At 43.8% G+C, this 24,674-nt stretch overlaps 1 protein-coding gene across 10 annotated transcripts in view; it reads left to right on the top strand.

Annotated features, from left to right (window-relative positions):
• PPFIA1 (PPFI scaffold protein A1) overlaps positions 1-19,249 on the top strand; it is a 922,132-nt gene extending 902,883 nt beyond the window's left edge. For 9 of the 10 annotated variants that reach the window (XM_086959570.1, XM_086959566.1, XM_086959563.1 and 6 more), the window contains one exon: positions 17,825-19,249. Coding sequence is in view for 1 of the 10 variants with exons in the window: in XM_086959561.1 (XP_086815687.1) it covers positions 17,825-17,850 (26 nt within the window). In the remaining 9 variants the exon portion in view is untranslated. The remainder of the gene's footprint in view (positions 1-17,824) is intronic. The other variant, XM_086959561.1, reaches the window with a different exon arrangement.
• The last annotated feature ends 5,425 nt before the right edge of the window (positions 19,250-24,674 follow it).

The following is a 24,674-nucleotide window of genomic DNA, read 5'->3' as shown; positions in this document are numbered from 1 at the left end:
TGTGCAGCATCAAGATGATTGATTTTGTTATTACAATAGATAACAAATCGTTTTTATTTTGCTGCATAACATGGTCTAGTAGTAGGCTCCCTAGCCTCTTTTAGGATATTCATACAGCCTGGTGGTAGGTGTAAATAACCAAACTCTATGACTTCAGGAGCCAGATCGCTAGGTTGAGTTGTTTGGGTTTTGGATGCCTGATTTCTTCATGGCTCTGAGTAAGGAGACTGGAGGTGAGATGCAGATTTTGTTGACTAATTACTAAAAGCTCCAGCATGGGGGTGAACCAAGGTTGACGTGCCCATGTGGGAGCTATGAGAATTAATGTGAGGGAATGTTTGAATGTGCTTCCGAACTACCAACGGAATGAATGTAAGAGGCGGAAAAACGTAAACAAATATCCCTGACCATAAGAGACTGAATACTGAGAATTCTGGCTGCAATGGGAGAGGCTAGAGCTCTTTGAGTGTCTATGGTGGCTCCCAGATAGGTCTGTGTGTTAGAAGGCACTTCAGCGCATTCACTGTAAGCCCTAGTTGGTGTAGTAACTGGATTGTGGCTTGAGTATGTTGGAGACACTTCTGGTAAGTGCTGGCTTTGAGAAGCCTGTCATCCAAGTATGGGAAGACATGGATGTGCTGTCTTCTCAGATGAGCTGCGATGACTGCCAGGTGACTCCAAGCGGTAGTACTTTGAATTAGTAATGTTGATCCACTATCTCAAATCTGAGATTGTGATGAGCGGGGTGAATTGGAATGTGTAAATATGCCTCTTTTAAGTCTAAAGTAAACATATAGTCGCCCTGCTGTAGTAGTAGGAGCACTTGTTGAAGTGTCACCATGTGGAAATGTTCTGGCAGTATGTAGTGGTTTATTTCTGTGAGGTCCAGAATAGGTCTCAAGGAGCCGTCCTTTTTGGGAATTCGAAAATACAGGTAGTATACGCCTGACCCTTGATATTGTAACGTTACAGGCTCTATGGCTCCTTTTAGCAAAAGAGACTGAGCTCCCTGTTTGAGCAGGTGTAAATGTTCTGGGGACATTTTGTGAGAACGAGGTGAAATGTTTTTAGGATTAGTGGTAAGCACCATGTTGGATAATGCCTAAAACCCATTTGTCTGTAGTTATGGATTACCGAATGGGGAGGAACTGTAGAAGACGTCCCCCGACAGTTGTTAAAAGATCGAGGGAAAGATAGGTAAGTCACTGCTTGTTAGGCGAAGGGGAATTACGTGGTGTGGAACCATTGCCCCTACTTTTGCCATTGCTTCCTCTGTATCCTCTACTAAAGAAGCCTCTGGTGGAGAAGGATTGATTATTGCCTTTGTACGAGGCAGCAGTATCGTCTAAGGATGTGATCTTGGACCACCCATTTCCTCCCAGTGCGCTCTATCATACCTGGCTAATAAGGCCTGGGTTTTGGCAATGCGCCGATGATTCTCTGCCAGGTTGGCTACCAGCTAACCAGAAGCATCTAATAATTTTGATTGCTTGTCTGGAGGGGGCGCAACCCCAGAGGTTTGTGAATTGGCCCGTTTACGGGCATTAGAGACAACTAGTGAGTCTAGTGGTAACTACCCCTTAATAAAGACTGGATCCGTCGGAGCAAGCTTATTCTCTTTGTCTATTCTGGTAGTGAGAATATGAGCACGAAAAGTCTCTTGGAATATATCCTCGGCATGTCTCATCATGCCTTTGAGCATAGGGAGAGTCTGACTAGAACTGTGTGTACTACTCCGTTTCACACAAGAAATCTTCTTCTAGGGATTCTTTGTGTAGTTGTACCCTGTGATATTCTGTAGCTCTAGCAAGTAATTCTAAATACCCTACATTGTCGTCAGGAGGGGAAGGCTTGCAGAGTAAAGGTCGTGTCATTGTCTGTAGGTGAATCAGTATTGTAGTCTTTCCAGGGATCTACAGGTAAATGAGTATCTCCAGCTCCATCATCATCATCAGGCTATAGTGGTGGAGAGTCAGTTGGTATGATAAGTAAATGTTCTAATGCTGGAGAAGTTGGTGAATGTGGTGGAGGAGGAGAAGGGTTAATACTAACACTCTTCCTCTTTAAAGGAATCGTATAATGTATGTTCTCTGACTGAGGTTTGTGCTACTGAGGCAGTTTGGTAAGATGTCCTGTATTAATATTAATGTGAAGTTCCTTTTGTTTTAGGTCTGATTTAGGAGGTGGGACATAGAAAATCATAAACTGCAGCTTCGAAGGAGCATTTTTTGTTTCGGCACTGAGGACATCTGTGTCGAGGTGGATTGACTTTTAGGAGCAGAAGGTTTGGGTTCTGACACAGTTTTCGATTTCTGCATTGAGAGTTTTGGCTCAGTAGCAGTCTACAGCTTAGAGCCGGAAGGTTTCTGCTCATGGTCTGACTTTGGCCGATATGTTTCATTGGTGGGGAGTTAGAAACATCTTCTTGGTGTCAACCGTGGCCCGAAGGCAGAGGTGGGACCGTAGTCTTCTGTTAGGGGTGTTTTGGTACTCAAAGGAAGTGACCTTGCTGTATGTTGTCTCCCATCTTGGAATCCGATTCTTGCTCCTCTTCGGTCCCTTGTGCATCGGATTCTTCTTGCTCGGATCCTTCACTGAAGATGTCCGGCGTGTATTTGATGATCTGGCTTCACATTTCACGACTTTGTGCCAGACTATCACAGAGCGTTTTCTTTGATCAAAAGGATTTGCACGTGTCGCAGTCCTGTCCATTGTTCGGAGGTAGGCACTAGTTGTGCGCAGATACTTTGCATGGCACCAAGGACAGAATTTGCATGGAGTCAGTACCATCGATTGTGAGGTAGACAGTCGCGGTTAGGCCCCCCAACGGCCTTCCACGAGTCTTCCGATCAAAATATCAATTTTGTTCAACCCATACGGTGCGCGGAGAAGTGGGATACACGTACGATACAATACCGACATGGGAAGAGTGACTTGGGCACCGAACTGGACCCGAAGAACAGTTTTGAACCGGAGAGCAGGAATACACTTTCAAACCTGATGACGGAAAAAAACAATATAACAATGGAGTCGAAGCCCGTGCACAGTATCACTGGAAGGTGTCGCCTTACTTTGTGACTGGAAAGACTTCCTCGAAGAAAAAAAAACTTTCAAAAATTTGGACCCAACAGTAAAAGGCAGGAATATGCAAAGCATGTGATCTACAGCTCACATGCCTCGAACAGATAGTTGCTCAACAAATATTGTCATTTATCAACTATAATTATCCAGATATATGCTGCTTTGGATGCAATTGATTAAGAGCTCTGCAGCCAGGCTACTACTTGGCCTGCAAGAGAGAGGAGATTTTAGATGATCTTGCAAATCCTTATTGCTCTGTCTAAAAAGGACAGTGTTCTGATATAGTTCTTACTGCAGATTACTCACCTTAAATGACAACCATTTTTATTTATTTATAAAAGCATTTATAAAGCGCGAACGACGGCCCTTGGGCATCTCGGCGCTAGAGTTGCTGCAGTGTTGTAAGCCTCAAAGGGCAGAAGTTCATTGGTTGAAGAGCCAAGTTTTTAGTTGCTTGCGAAACATCCAGAGGGAGGAACTGGTTCTGATCGATTGTGGTAGTGTGTTCCACAGTTTAGGTGCGGCTACCATGAATCTTCTGTCCCCCCATGAAACAGTTTTGGTTCGAGGTACCACTAACTCATGCTGATAGGATGAGCGTAGAGTTCTTGGAGGACAGTAAGGGGTAAGGTTTTGGACAAAGAAAGCGGGTCCAACATTTTTCAGAGCCTTGTAGACCAGGCAAAGGGACTTAAACATAATTCTCTTTCTCACTGGTAGCCAGTGCAGCTGTCTTATGGTGAGTGCGGCCGAATGATGTTTGGGAATGCGCCCTAAGAGCCTAGCGGCAGCATCCTGAATGACCTGCATTTTCCAAAGCACTCTCTCCTGGGCACCTAGAAACAGAGCGTTGCAGTAGTCTAGGGTCGACAAGACGAGGGAGCTCACCAGCGTTTTTCCGGCATATTCTGGCAGGAAAGGCAGGATTTTCTTAATAAGCCGCAGTTTATGGAAGGCTGAGGAAGAGATTTGGTTAGCATGTGGCATAAAGTTTAGGTGGTCGTCAAAAATGACTCCCAAATTCCTCACCTTGTTTGTAGGGTCCGGAGGTTGGCCCATAGATGATGGCCACCAGAGGGGGGACCATTGCGGGGATAGGTTGCCAAAAATTACCACCTCCGACTTATCAGAGTTTAGTTTAAGGCAGTTTTGAGCCATCCAACTTCCAATGGCCAGCATGCCTTGGTTGAAGGTGGTAGCTATTTTGGGACCGTCATTCTTGACTGCGAGGACCAATTGAGTGTCATCTACATAGGACGTAAGGCTCATCCTGTGTGCCCTGATGACTCTGGCAAGGTCCGACATATAAATGTTGAATAGTGTCGGACTTAGGGATGAGCCTTGAGGAACTCCACATGGCAGTGACAGAGGGGAGGATTCAAAAGGTCCGACAGTAACGACCTGGGATCTATTTGCCAGGAAGGAGGCAAGGAGACTCCTAGCCTTGCTTCGGATTCCTATGCTCTCGACACGGTCGACCAAGGTGGTATGGTCGACCGTGTCGAAGGCGGCCGATAGGTCCAGTAAGATGAGAACAGCTGTACCTCCGGCGTCCCGGATGGATCTTATGTCGTCCGCCGCCTTGATCAAAGCAGTCTCAGTGCCGTGAGATTGACGGAACCCGAACTGAGAATCGTCCAAGAGTTTGTTCTCAATAAAGGATGAAAGTTGGAGGTTCATTATTTTCTCCACTATTTTGGCCATCAATGGGAGACTGGCGATAGGACGATAATTTTTCAGTTCTTCCTTATCAAGGTTGGGGTTTTATTAAGGTCTTTTTCAGTGTCTCTGGGAAGATGCCAGTGCTGAACATAGAGTTGCAGATATCGGTTATGGCAGGGATGACAGTTTCCATAATAGGTCGTAGCACCTTCAGGGGACAAGGATCTAGAGCTGATCCAGATTTAATAGATGACACTGTGTTCTGTACCTGTAAACAGGTGACCTCGTTGAACTGGGAGAAAGTGTGACCCTGGTGGTGGGTAGGAGGTGCCGGGGGGGTAGTGGAGATATTGGTGAAGACCCTATAAATGTCGTCAACTTTGCTAAAGAAAAAGTTGGACAATGCGTCGCAGAGAGTCTGGGAGGGAGGAGGGGTGAGATCGACGGATAGACCAGCTAATTGTTTAGTGGTCTCATAGAGGGTTTTGTTAGAGTTTTTAGCTGTTTCTATCCTGTCACAGTAGTTTTTTTTCTTTACCTCGGAGATCATAGTTTTGTATGTGGCGACTGATTCCTTGTAGCTAAGTTTGGCTTCATCAATATAGTTTTTCCGCCATAGTCTCTCTTTATGCCTACATAGTTGCTTTTGAGTGCGTAATGCGTCTGAGTACCATGGGGCCGATGGGGTTTGCCGGTTACGGGAACGTTGTTTAGTTTGAACCAGAGCTGTAGCTGCCGAGCTGACCCATTTGTGGAATTGAAGGGTGGCAGTGTTTGGGTCGGCAGACAGAGTGGGAGAAGTATCGTCCAGCAGGGTTTGTAACCTTGTTGCATCTATATCGTCCCAAGCCAGATAGGGTTGAGGAGATATGGTGCTGGTTTTATTGAGCAGTGAGTCCTGTGCTGACAGGGTGGCTAGAATAAGATGGTGATCGGACCAGGTAAGAGGGGGGATATGGGTTACTTGGAGACCCGGGGCATTAGTGAAGATGCCATCTAGTGTATGGCCCCCGTCGTGCGTAGGAGCATGCACCAGGGGGATGAGGCCAAATGTGGACATATCTGCTAGGAGAGTGGCGGAGTCAGGGTTGTCTGGGATGTCAAAGTGGAAATTAAAATCACCCAAGATGGGGAGGGAGTTGTCAAGGGCAGATGCTTCCAGCGTGGACCTAAGATCCACAATAAATTCGTGCCTGGAGCCAGGAGGTCGGTAGAGAAGAATCCCTTTAAAGGTGTAGGATGGGGATAATTTAATAGCGAATTCTAGGGCTTCACAAGAAGTTAGAGAGATGATTTTAGTTCTTACCGCAAAGGTGTCGCGGGTAATGATGCCAATACCGCCCCCTTTTTTCTTTAATTGCCTGTCAAGTCTATGTATAGTGAACCCAGTAGGAACGGCAATAGCTAGGTCTGGATCAGATGCCTGATCCAACCAAGTTTCGGTCATGAATAGAAGATCTAGTTTGTGGTCCTGAATCAACTCGTGAATATCTTGGTTGTGCTTGCCCAGTGAGCGGACATTCGTGAGTCCGATAGAGTAGGTTTTGTTGTTAGAGTGTTTCTTACCAGTCCGCGGTTGATGGATAAGAGGTATCGAGGCATTGCACTCTGGACAGTGCATGATATGGTTTTTAAGCAGAGAGAGGGGGTTGCATATAAGGCAGGCCTGTTGAGTTGGGGGACGTAAGTGCTGGAGTTGAGTAGAGGAATAACAAAGGCGTTGAGCTGGCGATGGAGCACCAGGGGGGGTGGCCCCGGGCCAGGCGCGGACGGGCGCAGATGGGCCCGCCTTTGGCGCGCCCGCTGCACCCGCCCGCTGCGCGGTCGGGCGGATCCATTGTTTATATGCATCATGGCGGGGCGGGAGGAGGGTGGGAGGGGCGCCGAGCTCGCCGGCCAGCCTTCCCTCTCCAAGATGGCGCCCAAAGTGGTGCTCAAGCCTTCCCAGCGCTGGTAACAGCGGCGCTATGGGAGGCACAATAGGAAGGTCCTCGGCGAATTAATCTCGCCTAGAGGTGGGGGCAAGTAGTCTAAAAAACACGTTTTTAAAATATATACAGTTTGTAAAATCGATAAATCTCACATTTGCATAACACTAGAAGGTTTTAAATATCCTCCGGCTTCCGCCTCAGAGGGATTAGCAGCAATAGCGATTCTGAAATCAATCACTTATTAGTAGTCTAAGTGTGCAAAGCAATCTTATGGCAAACCTCCGGCTTCCGCCTCAGAGGAAACGACAGCAGAACCTCGAGGGAGTCAGGGTGCCGCCCTTAAGTATCATGGGAGGGCGGGAGGGGCGCCGAGCTCGCCGGCCAGCCTTCCCTCTCCAAGATGGCGCCCAAAGTGGTGCTCAAGCCTTCCCAGCGCTGGTAACAGCGGCGCTATGGGAGGCACAATAGGAAGGTCCTCGGCGAATTAATCTCACCTAGAGGTGGGGGCAAGTAGTCTAAATAACACGTTTTTAAAATATATACAGTTTGTAAAATCGATAAATCTCACATTTGCATAACACTAGAAGGTTTTAAATATCCTCCGGCTTCCGCCTCAGAGGGATTAGCAGCAATAGCGATTCTGAAATCAATCACTTATTAGTAGTCTAAGTGTGCAAAGCAATCTTATGGCAAACCTCCGGCTTCCGCCTCAGAGGAAACAACAGCTTTCCTCTTAGTTGATGAATAGTATTGCCATCCGCGCAAGAGCAGGATTGTTTCTCTGTTCATGTTTTAAAACACTTACTTTTAATAAATACTCATCTATGCAGGAGCAGTCTGGTGTATTATGGTGAAACACTCCTGTATGTTAAAGGAATAGGTTTTTGCAATTTAGAGACACCTTACTGTATTCTAACTTGATGTTTTTAGATTATTTATATGCAGAATATTTTCAAGTCTTGGTTCGTCCCCGGGCTAATGGAGCTAGAACCCACCTATGGCAAATTTGTGCCTTGACAATTTAGAGTCCCCTGATAGGGTCCGTCCCCTCTAGCACTGCAACGGCTTCTTGATCCTGAGGTTGTTCTGTGTTCAAGTAATCAACAAAAATAAGATCGAAAATGTCTACGTGATTAGGCAATATTTATTCGTTATCGGCCATCTACAAATTTAGTTCATCGTATCCCTTGATTTCGGCAGTCATAAGCAAATCTGATCATACTATTGGATGCAATCATCAATCCCTTACTCCATCTCGATGCATTTACTTGCTGATGAAACCTTAGTCAGGTGATAGCTCTGCCGCAGATCACACGTAATGCTCACTTTGCACAGCACTTCGTTTGGGTTGAAAATAACTTGCCTGACTTAACCCACCTCTTTAAAATAAATTAAAAGAATTATAATTCTTCACGCAAATAGGAGTATGTTAAGGCAGTCATGTGACTTAATTTCAGCATGATCTGCAAAAGAGTACAATATTGTCAGGAAGGTGGGGATATTTGGGACTCATACACTAGAGATTTTCTTTGTTCGTTTTTTTTAGTTACCTTATTTTGAAACCTGCATGTCCAGTCCTTCCGTGCCTTCAGACTGTCGCACATATACTGTATAATGACGCTTGTTGGCAGGCTGTACTTTACCATTTCAACACTACCTCTCTTTTCCATCTTTTACTCCAAAATGTGGGTGAGACCCTTTAGTCCAAGCAGCTCTGGACTATGTGCTTTTTCTTAGGAAGCTATCAAAACCAACCCACCAGAAAGCTCACCTATTCCAATTGTGTTATTGTTTCAGAAGCCACTATCAGCTGTGCTCTGCACTGCCTCTGTCCTGTAAATCCAAGTAAAGCTAAAAGTGGTTACAGAGTAAAGGCATCCTTTGATGGCCAACCTTTTGCAGAACCTTTACCAAGTTCTTGGAAGAATACTTGAATTGTGAACTCTTCTGCTCAGATCAGGTATGTTATAAATGCCCAACTTGGAGTTCCAAAGAATGGAGGATTATAATTTGGAGACAAATAACCTCCTATCGCAATATCATACTCTTGCTGGGCTTTCTCTGGATCTTCAGAACGCCAGTGGCCTTGATTAGTCCCTGGATGGGGATATTCCCTATCCTTTGAGCCCTCTCTGAGAGGACGTTTGTTTATTATCTGCCGTAGTGCACAAAGCTGAGGTACTTGAAATGCCTATTGCCCCGGTGTGCCCAAGTCCATCATTATTACAGAAATTCTGTGGCTGCTTTCAGTCGATCTGGAGCCTCTTCTGCCCCTTATTGAAGCTTGTACAAGCCAGTATGTGCTGATTGGGAGGCAGTGTTTTCAGGTCTGGCAGTCTATAGACAGGTTGCAGTCTGGCTGCAAAAAGCAGTTGCTGTGTGACCAGTATTTGTGAGGGTCAACTCTCCTCCAGAAGCCCATGGTGGAAACCATGAATGAAATACTAGAGTACACATTTTAGACATGCATGATTTAGTGACATGGTAAAGCAGTGCTGCGAGCGTAGCGAATGATTCTGACCCACCTAAGGAGTGTTTGGGGTGGGGGGGTTCTCCCACAAGAAAATTTTGAAAAAAGAGTGGACAAATGGTGCATTTTCAAGCAAATTTGAGAAAGTAGGAAGGTTAATAAAGCAATTGTGAATCTGTTCTAACGAAGACAGTGACTGGCAAAACTGGGTGTGAGGTTAGGTTTGTGCATGAAACAAGAATATAATCATGCACACAATGACACATACCACAATGATTTACGGCACAAAAAGGGCGGGTTCATGCACTGCCAACCCTTTCAACCATGCACAAAGTCCACCTGCTGCCTTGCTGTGTACGAGTTATGCAAAAATCCATTTAGGAAGGGGGAATTGTGAGTGGTAAAACAATCGTACAACTTTTTAGCCAGTATCTGCCCATTGAACTCAGGTGGGACCACTCTCCTCAGCGCAGCGCGCCAAAAGACAACAGAAAATAAGATGTCATATGTTTTTCCATTTAGCACTTCTGAGGTAAAATTAACTGCATATAAGAGATAAGGACAACTACATATGCTGACAACATAATTGTCCTGTTGATGTCTATGTTCAATTATGTTCCATCTACTCTGGTTTGCCAAGGGATCAATGCCATCCTCCAGTGCACAAGTTAAATCCGCCTCTCACCAGTAAGGTAAACAAAACGTATTAAACGAGTTGGATTAGAAATGTACACTACCAGACCTAGAACCAAAAGAAAGCTTTGGAAAAAATAATCTACCAGCCCAACATTGTGGCTAGTGACAATGAGCACACCCAAGCCAGTTCACACTAGAAGGGAGATACCCCATTTTGGAAAATTGACACCAATTTATAGGATATTTTGCTCTCATATCTCAAAAATTACATGAGAGCAAATTAGTGAAAGGAAAGGTTGAAAAAAGTGTCAGAAAAAGAAAGGGAGATCAGAATGAGCAAAGGAGATGGGGAAGAACCAGAAATAAGGTTGGCATGGAAAGAACAAACAAGTGGAAGATGGTTGAAGATGGATAGAAACATTAAGGCCAATGATGGATATGAGAGGAAGGATATAGAATAAACAGAAAGGGAAACAAAGAAGAGGCTTTAGGACGAACAAGGATGGAAAAATGAGAGGGAGGGAGGCAATAAGAATGAGTGAAAGGCACGAGGGGAAGCGATATGAAGTGATAGGTAGGAGACCAGGTGAAAGAAGGACAGATTAAACTAGTGGTTCCCGCCCCACAGCTGCTTCTAGGTAACAGCTGGGTCTGCTTCTTTGTTTACAGAGCCCTACAATGCGATAAAAAGCAGAAATATAAAATTACGATTCCTAATGTCCCAGAAACTAAACGGCTGTCTTCTTATCATCAAGGCAAATTGCGCAGGCCACATGCGGCAACCCCATTCTTAAAAAAAACCACCCAATCGTCTTGTGCCTGTCTGCTTTTCTAAGAATGAGCAAACAAAACAGACAGTTGTGCAGCAGGCAGGGTTTTGACATTTAACACTAAAACGCCGAGCTACAACCTGTGGCTTGTTTAAACTGTAACATGATTCTGTACTTCTTCGCAGAAAGCTTTCTGAAGGTCGGATACCCCTATGGATCCCTAAACCCTTTAAAACTCCTAAACTTCCTTTACCCTCACCCACCCATGAACCCTACACACCCTTATAACCCTTACCACACTGAAACCTTACTTGTCCCACCACCTGAACCCTTAAAACGCCCCCTTTTTAATGGCATAAAATAAATATTATGACATTGAAAAAATACCTGCTTGGTAAAGTACTGTCTGGTAAAGTACCAAATAATGTCGCACGTGTTACTTTACCCTCGTTATTACGTCCTGCTGGTTAAAGACTTCAGGCTGCTTACTGACTGCTCCACTGTAGCCCTGTGCTTTATTAATTGCATGCATTCTGCCACGTAATGCTCTTGTGCAGACAGTGTTGACTGACTGCCGCTTTACTCAGGCCCACAGTACGCCGAAGGGTCTTTAGGTGCGGGGCATACAAAATGTGATACTCCTAAAATAAGTACGTCTGAAGTTCCTTTTTCAAGCCTATGAAGGATGCAATTTGTAAAATAGTAGGTACCAAAATTAGGGGAAAAGGGGGCTAAATAGAGAAAGCCCTACCCGTTTAAAATGAGTCACAGTATTAATCACATTTTGTTTTTAAAGGGACACAACCGGGCAGCATGTCAGACATCATCATCGTTTTTATTGGGAGGAAATAGGGTTTAACTGGCATGCACTATCGCCGCCACTCACTCTTCTGACGTGGCGTCTTCATGTATCTTCCTAGGTTATTTTGCAGTGAACACAATGCATTCACTGCTGCACTCTCAGTGCTTAATTTGTGCCGGTGCTTGCCGGTGCTTAGCACCGGCACTTAATTGACAGGGCCGGGTCTACGCATCTCGCCCGTGCGTTATTGATATTTTTTTTAATTTACCGTAAGTACTCTGTGTACTCCGTCTCAGCGTGTTCAATCATGCAGCCTGCAGGTCACAAAAGCGGTTAAAGACTGGTTGCGGCTGTATGTGAGATCGACTAACAGTAACATGCACACAGCACTTCTCTTAATTAGCTGCTGCCTGCCGCGCACGGTGCAGTCAAAGAGAGAGAGAGAATAAATTATTGTTGGCGGGATGGCGCACGATTGTGATCTTAACGGGCGTGGTTATTTATTCACACAGTGAGTGGGCTGCTCAGTGGGCCGGGCCCGTGCGTGCTCTGCACGCAGTTGACTATGCATGCGCCGTGCGCGTCAGACTGATTTATTGGGGCGCCAGGGGTGGGCTGGATTTGGGTCAGTTTTGAACTTTTGACTGTTCTGATAGGAGCCACTGTACGCGCAGCACATGGCAGCGTGCACAGATTTCTGTCACACGATCACGCGCGTCACCGCCTCCATGCCCCAGCATAGCCACTGCAGCCCACTGCTAACCACGAGTAGGAGGACACTGATGTCTGGTGGTTCTGCATATTGCTGGGTGAACAGCAGTGCACCAGGCCTGGCCGCCTAATCTAAAATCATTTATTTACTGACTTTGCCGGACCGCCCACCACGAGTAACAGACGGTAAGACTGAAGGAAGTTAATAAAACTGTGTGAGTTGTTAGTTATAACAGTGAACTACTGTACTGAGTGAGCTAAGTTAAGCAGCGGGATAACACTAAGCCAACTGAAGTACTAACTACTTGCCATATGCCATTCCAATACTGTCAGACTGAATTAATACAGTGCGTGCAAAAAACAAACGCACGCTGTAATTTAATTTGGTAGTGTGTGACTTGAGTGAGGGTCCGGTTGTACGATCACCGGCGTGAAGGGGGGAGGGGGGGTGAGGGGGGAGGCCGCAGCTCCAATGATACGGATTATAGGAATATGCAAAATGCTGCAATTAAGATTCCCTGAAGCCAGGGCAGGCCCACCGGCCGTAGCGGTATCGTGCTGATGCCGCGGCACGCAGTACTGTACTGGCCCTCGCTGGGGGTAGGAAGAATGCTTCACTCGTGCTTTCAAGGAAAGAAATGTTAATTTCTAAATGCAGTCCGGCATGAAATACCCCCTGAAGCCACTGCTTAATGTTAAAGTGCACACAAAGCCAGCATGGCAGGTGGTGCCAAGAGCAGGGTCACCTCATCTCATCTCTGCCGCAGAACCATTCCGGGCACACACACCATATTAATTCATTGCAAGGAAGTATTGGCCAACGGTGATCTGCGTACAGTGCGCAGGCTGCGGGTTAAGAAGATAAAACTAAATAGGCCCTGCTCATCCTGCTGCCGTAGCCTACCCGCCCAGCCGCTTGCTGACGCTGACTACTTGTCCAAACATGGTGGCTGGTGCGGGCAGCCAATCCCGTTGCTGGTAATGGTTTCACTTTCTTTTTTGGTTGTGGTGTGGCGTTGTTGTCGCAACGGATAGTGTGATGAAATGCAAGCTATTACTTTTTAAATTGATTCACGCGCGTTGGGGGCTCATCATTGTTCTTGTTCTATCTTGTGGTATGTTGTTGTATAGTTGTTGACATATGCAGAGTGCACAGCCGAGCGCCGTTGATGGTATGAAGTTAATGCACTGTAAGCCTGGGCAATTGCAGTTGCCTGCCCTCATTTGCAAGGTTTGCATTATTACAGAACGGATTCTGAGTCATGCGGTGGGGTGATACTAGGGTGTTATGGAGTCCATCTTTAGCTTGGGTAAAAATAAATGTCTAATTCAATGTACTGAGCTGCGGCATGTATAGTTTTACTGTGGCTAGCCTAGAAATGAATTGTTTTACAATTGCTCGCAGGACGCACACTTTTTTGATCGGTTTACTTTTGCCCAGTGATGCAGATAGTAACGGCCCTGCTCTCTGAGTAATGGTAACCCCGGCCCGGGTAACACTCTGTCAGCTGCCTGTCACTCAGCAGCACACACAGAGAGGGCCAGGAGGCCAGAGAGGGTCTGGAGGAGCCCGGCTCGTGAGGGGTGAGGGAACAGCTGACCCTTCCCCAGGTCCGCAGGGTTATAGGTTGTCTGGACCCTGCCTGAAGCTAGCTCTCTTTACTGTCCTTTCCACCCCTATAGTAGGTATCCATGTGGAGACCTCACTCTTCACGTAAAACTCATTTTTCACTCAGAGTCTCAGACCTTTGTTCTGCTGTCACCTGACCTCACAACAACAATCCTCCGCCACAGTGCAGTTCAAGGGAATGGAAACCGGACACCCACCTCAACAGCCCAGCTCGCTCCAGACCCAAACATAGCTCACAGGGGCGGCTGCGAGAGCATGGGTGGCCCGGTGTCAACAGCACTGCATGAGACCCCAGACCTGTGTAGGTGTGGAGGGCGAGGGATGTCTTTTATGATCTTGCTATGCTTTGGCGCGCTGAGTTCGAATACGGTAAATTGGTGGGTGCTGGCCTGGGGCATGTAGGGCAGGGAGACATCACCGCACTGAGGCTGCAGTTTAGGAATTATAAACCCATACAGAAAAATAAAAATTTGAAATTCCATATAAAACATGAAGGGTTTGTGACAATATATTGCAACTTACTAGTTTTGTTATAGTGCCTACCACTTCTGTTGACAAGTACCAGAGTTCTGTACAAAGAGTAACTGATGTTTCGATAAATTCGATTCCTATCAAGTCAAGACTAATCGGGAATCAAGCCAGTTGACGATATGGGTGGAGCCTATGGAGGAAGTGGGTGGAGCCAGAGAAAAGTAGGTGTGGCCTCCGACAAAGATTTGAGCACCTGCACTTCATATTTTACAAATTAAGCACTGTGCACTCTCTTCCCTCATGACCAGCTCCATGTACTAAGTCCCGTTTTTGTATATATCTGTCCCAACTCGTCAACGTCACGGTGCTCGATAATTGTGGGCTGCAGCAGAGTCAGAATATATTAGACTTGTTCTGCCAAAAGACCAGTGGGAGAGAGACAGATCCAATCATTTTTCATCCTTGTGCCATGGAAATAATGCTATTAATAGGGAAAAGCTAGCCGCATACGTGCTTGCAATAACTTATGTAAAGAATACACAATTTACCAAAACCAGTCAGGAACTATTTGCACCATATGACATTTTTGTGAGCCATGTGTGTCTGTCTAGCAACCCACCCTTTCAGCTACACTCACGTTTATGATACCAGCATTCTGAAAGCTGCTACACTCACCATCTACTCCTCGCCCTTCCTCCTTGTCCCCGAGCTGCCACTCGTGTCAAAATGTACTGTGCGCCGGGAATGGGAAGCAGAGGGGGTTCTGTGGACAGGACTTCGCATTTGACGTGCGCGGCAATGGGAACGATGCTGTGCCAACACGCCAAACTGTCTCCCTCGCTTTCCTCCACGTACTGCGTCACTGACCTGCGCAGTACCTTCCTGCTCAATCAAAGAATAGAGCACTTCTCCTCGTCGTTGCGCGACACACCCAAACTTGGCAGGCGACATAGCAGCTTGTCGCGACACAGAGTTTGGAAAACTCTGGACTACAGAATATAATGATACTGAGGAATTGGAGAAGGTCCAGAACCTGTTAGATCGACTCAAGTAGCAATGGACCTGACCCTGCATAGGATAATGCTACAAAACCTGCTTCGAGGAATGTGCAGCAGGACACACAGACACGTAATTAAGCTGACCCAGGCCGCCTTAAAAATCTACTGAAAGACCAAATATTAATGAACTTCTGCTCCCTACTCCTACCCACAGCTAGAGAATATGGTCCATGGTACATAATTGAGAGTAGACTACATTCTGGTAAATGGAATGATGCTACCTAAAGTCTGGGAGAGTAAAATATGTGTTAGTGTATTATTAGATTATTCCCAAACTATATATTGCTAGATCTCAGAATACCAACCCCAAAATCAAAAACTTTGAAAATGAAAATTCTGCCATGTATGCTGATAGTAGAGAAAAGGTAACTACAGGAAATGTTTAAGGATTACCTGTACCTTAGTAAACTATCAAGGACAACCCTGCAAGTTTTAAGGGCAGCTGGAAAATCTAAATAAAAGAGAGGAAAACGTGAAACAAAAATAGCAACTCTACAACAAAGCTGCTGATAATATCTCACAGATGGAAATTTGAGATCCTTGATGAATGAAACAAAAAAATGAATGTGATTATTTTCTTCAGTTGTCCCCACCGTTAGGGCCCTCATTTGTGGCCTGTGGCTAAGGATACAGTTCCTACCCCTGTACCTGTAGACCGGAGTCTGGGAGTGTGGCTTGATGAAAGCTTATCCATGAGTCATCAAATTGCCAAGGTGGCCGTCGCATGTTTTGGTATTCTACGACGTCTTAAAAAAAATCTTTGGATATCTTCCTAACTTCACAAAGAACCATAATCCAGGCTTTGGTTATCTGCAGATTCGATAATGGAAATATTCTCTATCTGGGAGTCAAAAAGAGCCTGCTTGGACTCCAGATCATGCAAAATGTGGTGCAGGACTACTGCTACATCCCCCTAAATGCTATTCAACCTCTAGTACGCTCTGTGAACTACATTGGCTTCCAATTGAACATAGTGTTCAATTTAAGGCATTTGGTTAGGTCTATAAATATCTTTCAACTCAGACCCAATCTAGCTTAGATCTCCGAGTCACCATGTATACCCAGCTGGGCTTTGTGGTCTAGTAATTTGGGCCTAGCTACAGTTCCTCGAATCAGGAAATCCTGGCAAGGAGGCTGTACCTTCTTTTAGGCTCAAAGCTATGGAACTCCTTACCCCCTTATCTGAGATCCTGCCACTCTGTATTGCTCTTCCATAAGAAGCTGAAACTTAGCTCTTTATTTTTGTGTGATGTGACTTTGGTTCTGTAATGTAGCGCAGCGCTGGGAAACCCATCCTGGGTACCCATGCACTCTGCATTTCTATTTGATAAGAAAAAATTGTCCCTAATCTGAATCCAGAAAAATACTGTTTTGTTTAAATGACAGACCTATATCACTTCTCAATTGCTATTACAATCCTGGCAAAAACTCTAGCACCTAAACTGAGCATGATCAACAGAGACCAGGTGGGAGTGGTAACTGCTTGACCTTTGTTACCATATGCGCATTCTACTCCACCTAATTTGGCATACCAGACAGTACATGGATGAGTAGGTAGTCTACTCCCTTGAGGCTAGAATGCAATTTCCCTCAATCTGCGAGCCAGTAAAGATGAAAATTCCTTTAAACGTTGCCTCAAACCTTGTTTGCTAATCTGGCTTTCCAATAATCTCTTCTGAGTAATGGTCACTGTACTTCAGCGCCGGGACACTCACTGAGTAGCTGTGCGATCTACAAGTACCATGATTGATTTATTGACATTGCAATACCGAACTCCTTGTGCTGCTCTTCACTTTTGTAATCAGTTTCATGTTTGGTCACAAATAGCACCCTAAAGTGTTGATGGTTAATAGACTCCAAGAACCAGTATCTGGAAAGTGCTGAAAGAAAATGAACCTGGTGAGCTATTCCCACATAATCTAAAAAGTCTGAGAACTCTGCCACGATGCTGTGTAGGTTTCAATAAGTTCTAAATTGGAATCTCTGATTGAAGGACATTGGTGCTAAGCATGATGTATTTTATCTACCAGCACATCACTTTAAATCATACACTGAGCCCAAATGTTTGCTTTTAGATGAAGTATTACAACTGGTTTGTTTGCCATGATTAGTTTAAAAACAAAACTACTTGTTTTCATTGAATGTGTATTCCATACTTTACTCCCTTTGACTATACTTCATTGAATACTGTTTTGGAATCATTGAGAATGGACTTAATGTTCTGAAGTTCGAAGTGGAAATAACAGCAAATGAAAGTTCCCTAAATGCATTTATTGTATTTCTTGCCAACTACCTCAAGAAGACAAACTCTCAGTCAGCCTTGCAATTCAGGTTGGATTAGAGGAAACTTGGTCCAACAAACAGAACTATTTTAATTACATTTGGTTAAATGTTGTTTTCACGGTAGCAGTTTTAGAAATTCATCAGCTATCGAAAAAAAGATTCTGACCTGAACCTTAATCTTTGTACTTTGTCATATGCAGTAAGGGTGCATGCTTCGAACAGTAGTCATTCCATTGGATTGGATATGTTTTTTGCACTTTGTAACATTTATGTTGTCCTTTTTCTCATTTGAATTTTTTTTGTATTTTCTTTATTCTAGTCTATCCTCATTACTTCTACAGATGATTATGCAGATTTTTGAATTCAAGGAAGACTTCACATTAGAAATCGCTTGATTTCTATCTGTTGGTGTTAGATATATGGACTTTTCAAGATTTTATTACAGAGTTTTAAATGGTGAATGAACTCATGGGTACCATAGAGAAAATATTTTAGAATTAAATATTTCCTATATTTATGTAAACCTATGTGACACTTCATTTGCATACATAGTTTTTCGAATTCTTCTTAGTCTTTAATATCCTTAAAAATCAGTTTCTTATTCCTTTTTTCCATATGTCTTTTTATCTGAATGTACTGTAACTCTGTGTAAATCCATAAGGACCATGTTTTTGTAAATGGCGCAGTTATTGTAATTATTCATTTGTTAAATATTTTAAATGAACTAGAAAGTGAAACGGTTTTGTTACATTTGAAATGTCTCCTGTCACTTTGCAATGTTAACTAGTTCTAAGATGTATACTTTTCAAGGTTGAGGTTTGAGAAAATATTATTAATGTGCATTAATTTAACATTAAAAATTGTATTAATTGCTATATCAACTTGTATCATAGTACTGGGTACTGATTTAGCTGATGTTTTATCTGTTGTATTTTTTATTTTTATCCATTCAGTAGAATGTTATGCAAAATATTTTAGAACTAGTTAACTCTCCTTCCTAACTTTGTAATCTCTAATGTACTTTTTATATCCTATTTTTACTGTGACAGAACATAAGCCATACAGCTGTTGGCAAAGGAAAATTAAAATGCTTTGGTATATGTTCCTGGTGACCCACAGAAAGTGATTTCTTTCTCCTGCTCTCTCCCCTTTTTTGCTGATGTTGATTTTATTGAAAACATTTGTCAAAAGGTGCTGATGCAGCTGTTCCTCAGAGGACTTGGTCATGAAGCACTACCGTTTCCTTTCAGAGACATTTTTTTAGACAAAAAGGCACAATATGCTCAGAAATAATATTACTCAACTTTTAATCAATGCCTTATTTTTTCATGAAGTTGTTTGTTTGTAAACCTGTCCAATGAATAACCTTTGTAAAGGATATTTTTTCTTCTAAGTGTGAGGATGTAGACATTTCATACTAAGTAGAATCTTTAACCTTTTTAGTAGTTTAAAAGCTACTGACACATCTGTTCCGATCATGGTGCATTATTTATTATGTAACAATATATAAATATATAAAATGTCTACTATTCTTTCTGTAATTTAAATTTCCATGTACAAACGAGATTTGTTGTTGCCGTTATGTTTTTTCTATTAATCTTTGTGTGTATTTCATGATTATGTAACAAAGTATGTACAGTCTGCAAGTACTTTTGAACTATTTTTATCACAGTATTATTTATTGCTTTCTTTCAATAAAGTACTGAAGCATTTTCCACTGCCAATAAAAGATAATATTGAAAAAGATCTGATACTCTGATTAAAAATTATTGCTTCCTGTATGTGGAAATTATGTACTGCATTATCAGTGCTATGTTACCTGTGGCTTTGAACTCAATGTTGCTTCAGATTTGGCAGTCTCTGAAAAGATTCCAAATGGATAGTAGGTATAGAAATTGAGCACACATTTTAAAGGATGGTTTTATTAAATTCTAAGCAGTGATATTAACTGCAGTGCAAAGGAGTGTTAGAACATATTGATGATTATGTTGTAACCAATATGTTAAGTGAGCATCATTTTGGTTTTGCCTCAGACACTCATCTTCGAGATTGTCACTCTACTACAAATGATATTGGCTTCGCAGTTCTTTAAAATACTAAATTTGTACATGATCCATAATGTTCCAAATAGCATAGTGAGTTGCTTCACAGTTCAGCGGTTTCAGAGAAGATCCTTCCGCAAGAATATGTTTAAAAATGGTAGATTCTCCAAGTATAAATTCAAAGTACAATTGGTTCATGGAAAGTTTCATGGGTAAAGTCTGAGGGTTTTCTCATATGAGTAAACATTAGGACTGCCAAAAGGCATTCTACACACAACCTTTACTGTTTGTTAATACATATGTTAGAGATGTATAGGAACAATTAACAAATTCCCCACTATTTGTATGTTTTAGCAAGAGGTAGTGTATTTTGAATTCCTAAACTAGCAGGAGAGATTCCTAATGGGAGGAATCTATGGTCTCAAATAATGATTGATCTTAGACAGTCACTGCCTTCTTGTTATCTGGCAGTAGAACACAAATGAGACTCTATATCCTCCTTGGAGATTTAGGGGGAAACAGGGGGTAGTAACTGTCTTCTCACCCATACTGATGAATATCTTAGCCACATATGGGAGCTATGGGGAGGATAAGTAACAATTTAGGCATATCCTGTCAGCAATCCCCACGATTGCTTTTGAACCTAATTGAGTCACACCAATGAAGTCAGTCATAATAAAGTCTGTGTAAATGGATTGAAAGTACTAACTGCAAATGTCTTCTTTTTCTGATGAGGTCCACTGCTGCAAAGCTGAGGTGAGTGGCTCGGAGCTGGTGGCATGTAAGCGCATGCATGTGCACATTCTTAGTGTGTGAGGCTACAGTCTTACTTAGCCAAATATCTGTGTACAGGTAGCCTATCGCAAAAGGGATCATTCAGGGATTCAGCTTGTCGCAGAATGGGCTATTCAGAGATTAGTGATGGCCTTATATTATTAGAGGGCATTAATAATATAGTTATGTAGTGTTTAACTCAAAATACGGGGTGCTTTGCAGAATTTCACATCTGTAAAATCTGTGCAAAAGAACAATTTGTCCGACTTAAGCTTAGAGATGTATGTCAAGTATCAATTTGAGGGTAAAAATATACCCTGAGTGCAGATCCACTTTTATGATGTTTGTACTCTTTAAGGCACTTGAAGATTTGTCATATTTATGTGGCTCAGCTCATAATTGGGCTTCAAACCATTGCCCCCTCCTACTGGTCCAAGTTTCTCTGCTCACCAGCAGGAGGCATCAAAGGCCTCCCCACACAATAGAGCCAGTGCTTTGCCTTGTACCATGGAAAGGGGTGGAGACAAAATCTGTTCTAATTCCCTTTCACACTTACCTTTTCTGAAAAGGCTCAATCCAACAGAAACAAACGAAGACAGCTAGACCTCTGGAGCTAAACACAGGAGGGGCTCCCCTTTTAAGTTTTAGTGGAAAGATATCAGGCAGCAGTGACAATGACAGGTGGACACACAATTGGTTCCAGCTGGAGACTGTGGGTCTCCCGCAGAGAACGGCTGCTGCTAGGAGTCCGGACCGCGGATTTATGGATTGTTGTTCAAGCAGGGGCACGGCAGAACGGATGCAGAGATATCACCGTGAGGGTTAACCTGATGGGGCGCGGAGGGAAGACCGCTAAGCCTAGCTGGATCTATGGTAGTGGGCGGCGCAAGCTCTGCAGCGCCTCCTGAGGTAGCTAAGGATCCTCAACAACGAGAATATAGCAGCAGAGCCAGCCGGGAGCCCGGAGGGTCCAAAAAACAACCAGAAAAGGTTATTCCAGGTAATGGGCTGTTGGAGAGTGGGTCTCTGCTACCAACCATTGCTTCCCGGTTTGTCCTCCCCATGGTAGGGGTGGAAAAGAAGATACATGAACCTCCTACTGATACAAGCAGAGTGGCCCTTATACAAGAGGGGGGACCTGAATGCATGAAACCCCTGCATTATCTAAAGGATGACGGGCCGAATGTTACTGCAGACAATGGATATAACAATGGAAAGAACCCCCTAATAATACTACCAGGATATGAACAGAGTGTTAGTCAGGCGGCGGAAGTAAATCCAGCCATACAAAATGCAGAACAAGGGGAGGAAGATAAGGCTGCCCCAGTGACACCTAAACCTATAGAGATCAACTCGCCGGGACCCAGGAAGTTGAACTTTAAACAGATGGGTACTTTATCACCAGGATGGCCGGGGACGAGTAGGTTTTTTCCTTGACAGACGAATCGGACTCTTCTAAGCAAGAGTGCTCATCCTCCAACAGCGAAGCCGCTCTAGACTATCACAGTAGTACCTCTTCAGACGGCCGGCAGAAAACATACAGAAGAAAAAAGACCTCAAGAAAGAAACACAGAGGGCAGAGAAAGGCTCAATAAGGAACAGTAAGCTACAGCTGAAATGGATTATTCCAACGCCCATTTCTCATTTCAAGATCCAGGATTAAGCGAAAAGAATAGTGCTAATGTAAGATTAGCAGGGGGGGACAAGAACCTTCACTGACCACTATCTTTCTGTCCCTCAAACAAATACAGGTAGAAAAGCGTAGTGAAAGCCATCAGGCAAGGGTTACCTCAAAGAAATTACAGGCATGGATGCGAAAGTTGAACAAAGCCTGTGAAAAATTTGTGGATTGACTGACCACAGTATAAGGCTGAACAGAGTCCTTGGAGACAGAAGTGGAAACCCTGAAAGCTCAGAATTCCTCGTAGGGCGCAGACTTGGCTGACGCTATACTCAAGTTGCAGGACCAGGAGAACCGCCAGTGGCAGATTAACTTACTTCTACTAGGTATTCCCGAAGGGGTGGAGGTTGATAATCCAAGAGAGTATGTGGATAATCTGCTGAGAAGAGCCTTCCCAAACCAAGACAAATGGGATTGGGATGCAGAAGTCCAGCCCATTGTTTCCCACTAATGGCGAGAAAACACCCACAGAGCGTAGGTGAAAGAACTAGGGCAGTGCTTGTTTATTTTGGTAATTTCCTATTGAGACTGCATATTTATGACAAGGCGCACCCAAATTCAAAAAAGCTCCTTGAAGGGGTGGCATTTTTTGCTAAACCGGACTTTGCACATGCTACAGTGTATCAGAGATGGGCACCAGCAGTTAATTAACCCCTTCCAAAAGTCTATATTTTAAATCCGGCCAGGCTAAACGTTATTTTTGGAGGACATACCTGGAGCTTCACATCAGAAATACAATCCCAGGAATATTTGACGGAACTGGTCCCGGGGAATAGTAGCAGCAAAGTTAAATGATATCCAAGGATTAACTCTTAATGGTTTTATCTGGGAGAGGTAGTGGTGAAGGGCTGATGGGGAAGGAAAGTGTATTTTTTTTTTTTTACTGAAGGGAGAAGGGTGGCGGAGGCAGGGGACTGGGGACACATCATTCAGGCTATGCCTGATTGCTCAAATTTTTGGACTGGTGGGGTTTGGAGGGGGCGATGGGCGGACGGATGAAGGGATCACTCAATGCGATTGTATTTGGTTTTTGTTTTAGGAGACCAGGTATTTTTGCCCTCAAAGAGGAAGAGTTAGATATGGTCTATGGCTCAAGGATGACGCAATATAATATGATGGCACAGACGACAGGTGTTGAGAAATTTTGCATAGCTACAGTTAATATATGTGGGCTAAATGATGCTAAGATAAGGCAGAGGGTGCATCTAGGGTTGCAAACGCTGCAAGCAGGTGTTGCCTCCCTGCAGGAAACCCATATAGAAGAGTCAAGGGTGGGTCTGTTAAAAAAATTTGGGCTACAGATTGATCGGGGGGGACTACCCAAGGTTCACGTACACATGGTGTAGCTATTCTTGCCTGACGCAATAAAATGCAGGTTCCCCAAATGCGATCGGATCCTATGGGGAGATGGGTGATCACAAACTGTAGTCTATCATGGACTGATACTCTCACGCTGTGCTTTGTGTATGGGTCCAAAGTGGTTTCCAACTGGTTAACAAACAAGTTAGTTTACCCATTATCCTCAGTGGAGGTTTTTAACATTAACTCACCTAATAACTGGGAGTCCACTCCTAAGTACTTAGGGAGGAAACTTAGAGTGTTTAAAGTGCTTTTACAGTTATGTAGCTCACATGGTTTGATAGACGTCGGGCTGCGGTAAGGTCATCAGAAGATGGTTTTACTTTTTTCTCCGCCCCCATTGTAAACCCGTAAGACCCAATTACTTTTTTGTATCTTTAATTCAGCAAAAGTGTCAAATAGATAGACACCCCAGACTTTTATCCGATCACAATCCACTTGTGTTGGAATTGGTGGGGATGGGTTAAGGCAGAGAACCTCAACTTGGACCTTTGAAAGAGCGCTACTCCTTGATGAAAATTACAGAGAGCATATGAGGGAGTAGATACAGGTTTGTGCAGGTAAACGTAGGAACAGCTTCCCTAATTAACTTTTGGGATTCCCTAAAACCTGGCATTCAGGGGGAAACCATACAGATTTCTCTAAATAAAGGGAAATATGAAAAACGGAAGATACAAGATCTCCACTTAAGGCTTGCCCAAGCAGAAATGCAACTTGTAGCGGCGGTACAGCTTGGCGATAGGTTAGGTGAGGTCCACATTGAGGTAGCGATAGCCAAGGCGGCAGTTAGTGAAATCCTAATGAAAAAAATCAGCAGACCGAGCCATTATCTATCATGAAAAAGTATATGAGAATAGTGAGCAAATAGGGCACCATTTGTCGGTACGAATATGTACGAAGTGAGGTTACTAATATCAGGGACCTCTAATCGGGTATAGTTACTGACTCTAAAGGGATTCAAGAGGCTTTCCAGAAATACTATCAAAATCTGTACATGGAGGAACCTTAGAGGATAGGCCCTCTGAACCATGTCTCCATCAGTAAAGATCTAAACTCAGTGCCTACGGCTCTACTGAAGGAGGAAGAGAAAGAGTACTTAGAAGCACCTCTGGTCGTGGATGAGATGTGTTTGGAGCTCTCGAGTTAATCTGATAAGAAAGCTGCAGAGATCGATTTAATACCTTCCGAGTTTTAGAAGGTATTCACAGAACAGCGGAAAGACATAATGATGGATCTCTTTACGCAAACCTTTTATGGAGATTCCCCATCAAAATTGTGAGCGGTAGCTAAAATTATTGTTTTTCTCAAAAAGT

The sequence above is a fragment of the Lissotriton vulgaris genome, chromosome 2_2 (assembly GCF_964263255.1).
Source record: "Lissotriton vulgaris chromosome 2_2, aLisVul1.2, whole genome shotgun sequence".
Taxonomy (NCBI): Eukaryota; Metazoa; Chordata; class Amphibia; order Caudata; family Salamandridae; genus Lissotriton; species Lissotriton vulgaris.
The sequence above is the reverse complement of the archived record's forward strand: the minus strand, read 5'-3'. Positions and strand labels throughout refer to the sequence as shown.